The sequence below is a fragment of the Lasiodiplodia theobromae genome (assembly GCF_012971845.1).
Source record: "Lasiodiplodia theobromae strain AM2As chromosome Unknown scaffold_9, whole genome shotgun sequence".
NCBI classification, from domain to species: Eukaryota; Fungi; Ascomycota; class Dothideomycetes; order Botryosphaeriales; family Botryosphaeriaceae; genus Lasiodiplodia; species Lasiodiplodia theobromae.
The window spans coordinates 375,836-381,835 of NW_023336585.1; the positions used below are offsets into that span (position 1 = coordinate 375,836).

Sequence of the window (6,000 nt, forward strand, 5' to 3'; positions counted from 1 at the left end):
CGGACGGAAGGCTTCAAGAGGAAACGGACGCTATCCTCTATAAATATTGCGTGGTCAGGGTCTTCGAAGGCAGATAACCAATGGTTGGAAGCCAAGCAACAAGGGCGCTGGCCCAGGGGTCCTTTTGGCGCGCCTTCGAAGGAATTCAGTCTTTCCAATTCATTGGAGGGGCTGGGTGGGTAATAGACCGATTCGGTCAGCTTTCCGGTTCTCTTCTCGTCTTCGATCGCGTATAAGCAACTTTGAATGAAACTTCTTCACTTGACTTCCACTTTTCCTCGTCCTCGTGATAATGTTGACCAGTGAAACGCCATTTATCCCAAGTCATTCCCTCCAATTCCTCTGAGAATCTCGTGCGCTGCGACCTAATGGAGAGGTATTGTCCACAGCCTGTCTGAATGCGCCGCGAGTTACTACAGTCCCTCATCTCCGCGCACTTACAGGGCCGTGCTCTTCCAAAGGTGCAGCTGATAGAGACCAACCAGTCAGCTGCTTCTATTGACAACAATGTCACCGTCGCCGCCGCCGCAGACACCGCACAAAACCCGATCCATAACTTCCACCCGGACACTCCCTCCACCCACCCCCAAACCCGAAAACGCGCGCACACGATCACCGACTCACCAAGAAACCACCACAACCTTTCCCCATCCGTTGCAAGATGGCGCAAGCCCACGACCAAGCCTTGGAGTCCGAGCTCCACACCTGCGCCCTCATGATCGACCAGATCAAAGGTACGTCCGCGGCACACACAGCTTCCGTGAAATGCCTTGCACCAGCGACCTCTGCGCAAGCGCGCGCGTTGCATTCAACACCTCTTATCCGTCCATGTCCCTCCTATCATACATCATCATCCGATCCCTCCCAATCTTCTCCGCTAACCCCGCCTCGCGCAACACGCACAGCCAACGCCCGCGTCCTCTTCGGCTGCCGCTACACCTACGACGTCGCCATCGGCCACGGCGACGACGGCGGCTACCGCGCGCTGCTCTTCCGCCACGACCGCCAGCAGCAGCAGCAGCAGAACCACCGCAATGGCAGTCAGCGCAACGTCAGCACCAACGCCAACAGCAACAACAGTGGCAATGGCAGTGGCGGCGTCGGCGGTAACAGCGGAGGCTGCGCACCGGACGGACCGAGGGGAACCAGGTTCCAGGAGCTGCGGCGGGCGCACGCGCTGCTGCGGCTGGCTATCGCGCCGACGAGGCGCGAGGCGGTGCGGAGCGTGTTGGGGTGGACGGAGGAGTTGATTAGCGGCGGAGGTTGAGCGGACAGGACTCTTCTGATCTTCGGTTGGATGATGGAAATGGGAGCAACAGTATGCGACAGGGACTTATGGAGGGAAGCGACAATACACAGGGAAAACTTAAAGGTTGGGACACTTGATTGCAGGCAATGCGGACGACGAGAGGCCACGGCTTCTTCTGACGCTCTCACCGTGTGTGGGTTATGGAAGCATCTGCCTAGGATATTCGACAGGAACAATATGCGGATACCATGCATATGGAGATGCTGTTTTAGGGCCCCATGCAGGCGCTGGCGCTCGGCACATCTGTCTCGGAGCCGGCTGTCCATGAAGCCGAAAACTCGGCGTCCTTCTCAGATAACTTTAGCCGTACAAACTGAGAAAGAAGCGCGTGATTTACGAGCATCACCGAAGTTCTATGCATTCTCAAGGAGCAGATCCCCAGGCGTGAATAAGGTCAAGGGTCGGCATGAATATCATCGAGAGTACGGAGTGCGGGACGAAAGTGACGGGTTGTAATAAACCTGATGCTGGGGACCGTAGAAGCCGGAGAACTTGCATGAAGATCGGGCTCTAAAAGTAGAAATCACCCAGAGACCCTCTACCGAGTACTAGATGCACTAGAGCGGTGAACTGCAGATAACGTATGAATGGTAAGGACAGGGTTTATCCGGGATAGTGGTAGCGAGAGATAGACTTGAGCTTAGCATGTATGCTTAAGCTTGTCCCTTCAATGTTTGACTCAGGCACGATCATTCGCGATGAGTTTCGCAGACAGATAGAAATGTTAAGGTCAGTGTGCAGTAAATGATCGACAGATTGTTTGACCGCTTGGGCATGGTTCGTTTCCTAGAAAGATCGGGCGACCGCGGACTCCGAAATTGACCAGTGCAGGGAAAAGCGGCGAACTGCCAAATGCAGCATCTGACGTAAAAGGCAGCTGATCCACCGTGACTTTGTTGTTTCTCGGGAAGCTCAACTGCCGAACTTCACACTATAAGGAGAAAAGGACAGGGATCGGTATTCGTATCATGCGGCAAAAGACGATGGGTCAGGATTGGCGCCAAAAGTGGATCGTAACGGCCTTGTTGCGCGTTCCTGAAATTTGCGCACCCCATCCTTCCTGCCGACAAGCGGGGTCGGCCAGGCGGTATAAGGAAGTGGATGGACGACTTGGCTACGGTAGTATTGGTCTGACGCATTGCTTGGACTTGGCGGGTGGGTGAGGCTCTCGGGCGTAAAGCTTAGCCATGTGTGCCTGAGTCGGCGAGCATGGTCAGCTCGAAGTGAGACGACGACATGAGAGGATTTGGTGATGAAAAAAGACGGTCGAACCACGGGTCCTGCCGTGACAAGTCATGACAACGTTTGCCGGTCGGCAAAGGCGCTGTTGGAGAAGGCGTGGACTGACGGAACCCCTGCACCCCACGGGGCTCAAGCGCGTCCAGGCGCTTCCTGATTCCAGAAACGGCCAGGGTTGCGGGCCAAGGACAAGCCAAGGCCCGGTGGCCGAAGACCCACCGCATCATCGACATATCGGCAGCAGGGAAGGTACTCCTCATGGCGCAAACAGCTGACGGCGGGCGGGAAGGCGCGCGGCACTTCGCTGACGCTGTGTTGTTGGCTGCGCGGGTCGGGTCTGGGGTGCGGCACAGCGTGCAGAAGATCTCTTTGCGGGGAGCGTCTCGCTAATTCGTCCCGGCGCGGCGGTGCAACGCCGGGGTGCATTTTCCGCGATTTCGGCGGCGCTTCTTGCCTTCTCCATCATCTCCGCCTCCACCTTTTGCACGTCCTCGATCAAGACAGAGCCCCGCCCGCGCACCCCTCAACATGGCATCCCCGCCCCGGCTTTCGTCTCGTCATCGCTCCGAGTCCAATAGCCTAATGACTCGCCTCAGCTACTTTCCCTCCCCACAGGCACCACTTCGGCAATCCACAACATGGACCTTCGGCACTTCCCTCTCTCCCCGATGATCATTGCCCTGTGCCGACCACTATAAAGCTCCCAGCTCCAGCACTCCCGTTTCACGAAACACCAGGCGATCTTTCGGCCTTTTCCATCTTTTTCCCGAAAAGTCAAGATGCGTTACGGCTACAGCACCATCTTGCTCGCCGCCTCCGAGGCTGCGCTTGCCGCTCCCGCCGTGCGCCGGGCTGCTGCTCCCACTGCTTCCGTGAAGAACGGAACTATTGAGGGCATTCACAACGCCGAGTACAACCAGGACTTTTTCCTCGGCGTTCCCTTTGCTCAGCCTCCTGTCGGCGAGCTCAGGTTCCGCGTGCCTCAGCCCCTCAACAGCACCTTTGAGGGTACCCAGTCCGCTACCAGCTATGCTCCTTCGTGCATTGGCTACGGCGTATGTTTTGGTTTCTGTTCTCATGCCCGAATCATTCACTGACAACCATAATAGTCTGACCAATTTGGCTACGAAATCTCCGAGGACTGCTTGTACCTCAATGTTGTGAAGCCTTCAGGCTATGAGAACCAGTCTCTCCCTGTAGCCTTTTGGATCCACGGTGGCGGCTACACCCAGGTTTGTTTTCAATATTTCATACCCATGTATTCATCAACTAATATGCAAAAAGGGTGGTGGTGGCGACCATCGGTACAACCTATCCTTCATCGTCCAGAACGGCGTTGATATCGGCAAGCCTTTCATTGGTGTCTCGACCAACTACCGCCTCAGTGCCTGGGGTTTCCTGAACGGTGATGCTGTTCAGGAGTCTGGCAACACCAATCTTGGTCTTCGTGACCAACGCCTGGCCCTTCACTGGCTCCAGGAGAACATTGCCGCTTTTGGCGGTACGTCATTCCGTCACCTCCATCTGTTCTTTGCATCACTCATCAATTTTTAGGTGATCCCGACAAAGTTACCATCTTTGGAGAATCCGCCGGTGGGTCGTCTGTCGGTTTCCAGCTGACTGCCTACAATGGCCGTGACGACAGTCTCTTCCGTGCTGCCATCATGGAGTCTGGCTCCCCTATCTACTACTCCAGCCTGAACGACAGCGCCGGCTTCCAGGCGAGGTACGACACGGTCCTCTCGCAGACTGGCTGCTCCAACTCCACCGATGGTCTTGCTTGCCTGCGTTCTCTTCCCTACGAAGATCTGAACGCCGTCATCAACCAGACTGCACTGACCAGCTGGGGACCGGCTATTGACTACGACTTCATCGCTGGCAAGACCTCGGAGCAACTCGTCAAGGGTGACTTCGTCCAGGTGCCCATCATCATCGGAGCGAACTCGGACGAGGGTCAATCTTTTGGACCTCAGGGTATCAATACCACCGAAGACTTCGTGAAGACGCTTCAGTGTACGTCTGCCCGTCCTTCCGCTAACAGCCAAAACAAACCGGACTCATGCGAGGTCACAGCCTCTGGAATCCCCTCCAACTTCACATCCACCATTCTTGCTGCCTACCCGGATATCCCCGCCGAGGGTATTCCGGGCTCGCCGCCGCTGGGCTTCCTGCCCCCTGACTTCCGCTACGGTGCTCCTCAAGGCGCTCAGTACCGCCGCAGCGCCGCTTACTACGGTGACCACTACTTCGTTGGCAACCGCCGCCTGACGTGCGAGAGGTGGGCTGAGCACGGCCTGCCGGCCTACTGCTTCCGCTTCAACGCCATCCCCAACGGCGCTACGGCTGCTGCCCACTTCCAGGAGGTTGCCTTCGTCTTCAACAACATTCTCGGAACCGGCTACAACGAGCCCATCTCGTCCAAGCCCTTCGAGAACCGCGGCCAGAACTACGTCGACCTCGCCAAGTTCATGAGCGCCTCCTGGGCCAGCTTCTTCGTCGACCTTGACCCCAACGGCTACAACCTCCAGGGCAACGCCACCGTCGAGAAGTGGGAGCCCTACAATGTTGCTGACCCCAAGGACATGGTTTTCCACGCCAACGTCACCAGCTACATCGAGGATGACACCTACAGGGCTGCTGGTATGAAGTTGTTCAGGGATTACGCTTCCACCGTCTACCACAGGTAGAGCGTCTTTGAGGGTTGTATGGAAAATAGGTTCAGAGTGGGAACATAATGTCTATATGTAGTTACTTGTATATATGAATTGATGAAGGGAATACATGTTCACCAATATGCAAACAGTCTTTTTTTCTCGTTTCCTCATTCATTACCCGCTCGATGCGGAGGCAAGATGTCTTCATGAGCCAAGTATTAAAGAGGTAAGTGACAGGCATCTGGTGGATTCCATGATATTCGCGTCTGTTTGTTATTCACTAGAGTCAATCACCTGGCAGCGTATATATATGTCTACTCTATTGCTGCAGGTATTCTACGTATATCCTATGTACCTCCTTCGGGTTTCATGGAGCATGGACATGCGTACTTGCCTTGTTTAGCCGTGATCAAAGCATTTGCACATAGCCTCCGATTCTACATATTGAATTACCGGAGAATGCAATACTTCGATGAAGACATTGTTGAACATAGCTGATTCCCTTGACATTTGTCACTCGAGAAGAAAGCTCCTCCTTCTTCAATCGGCCCATGATGGCGAAGTCAACACTCTAGATATTCTACAAGCCAGTCTTGATCGCCAGGGTGTGAACAGCACTACCATCACGGATACATTGCCCGTGTTCTGCAAGCGCAGCTGGCCCGTCAATTATCTCAAACAACACGGCGCGAAAGTTGAATTAACGATCTCTGAAGACACTACGTACTTGGTCAAGGGTGTCATCCACTGAAGCGGGACGAACCGACAGCACAGGAATAGGCGGCATTTCAATAAGCA

The 6,000-nt window shown here is 55.0% G+C and overlaps 2 protein-coding genes across 2 annotated transcripts; both read left to right on the forward strand.

The window, feature by feature from the left end:
* Positions 1 to 661: 661 nt before the first annotated feature.
* Positions 662 to 1,267, forward strand: LTHEOB_3520 (uncharacterized protein; the record flags this gene model as incomplete). Its single annotated transcript, XM_035512453.1, has 2 exons — positions 662 to 734; positions 906 to 1,267. 2 exons carry the CDS (start codon positions 662 to 664, stop codon positions 1,265 to 1,267), a joined length of 435 nt encoding a protein of 144 aa, XP_035362608.1.
* A 2,060-nt stretch (positions 1,268 to 3,327) lies between these two features.
* On the forward strand, positions 3,328 to 5,235 carry LTHEOB_3521 (Carboxylesterase; the record flags this gene model as incomplete). Its single annotated transcript, XM_035512454.1, has 5 exons — positions 3,328 to 3,603; positions 3,658 to 3,780; positions 3,833 to 4,049; positions 4,103 to 4,561; positions 4,622 to 5,235. The coding sequence occupies 5 exons, from the start codon at positions 3,328 to 3,330 to the stop codon at positions 5,233 to 5,235; spliced, it is 1,689 nt and encodes a 562-aa protein (XP_035362609.1).
* Positions 5,236 to 6,000: the final 765 nt, after the last annotated feature.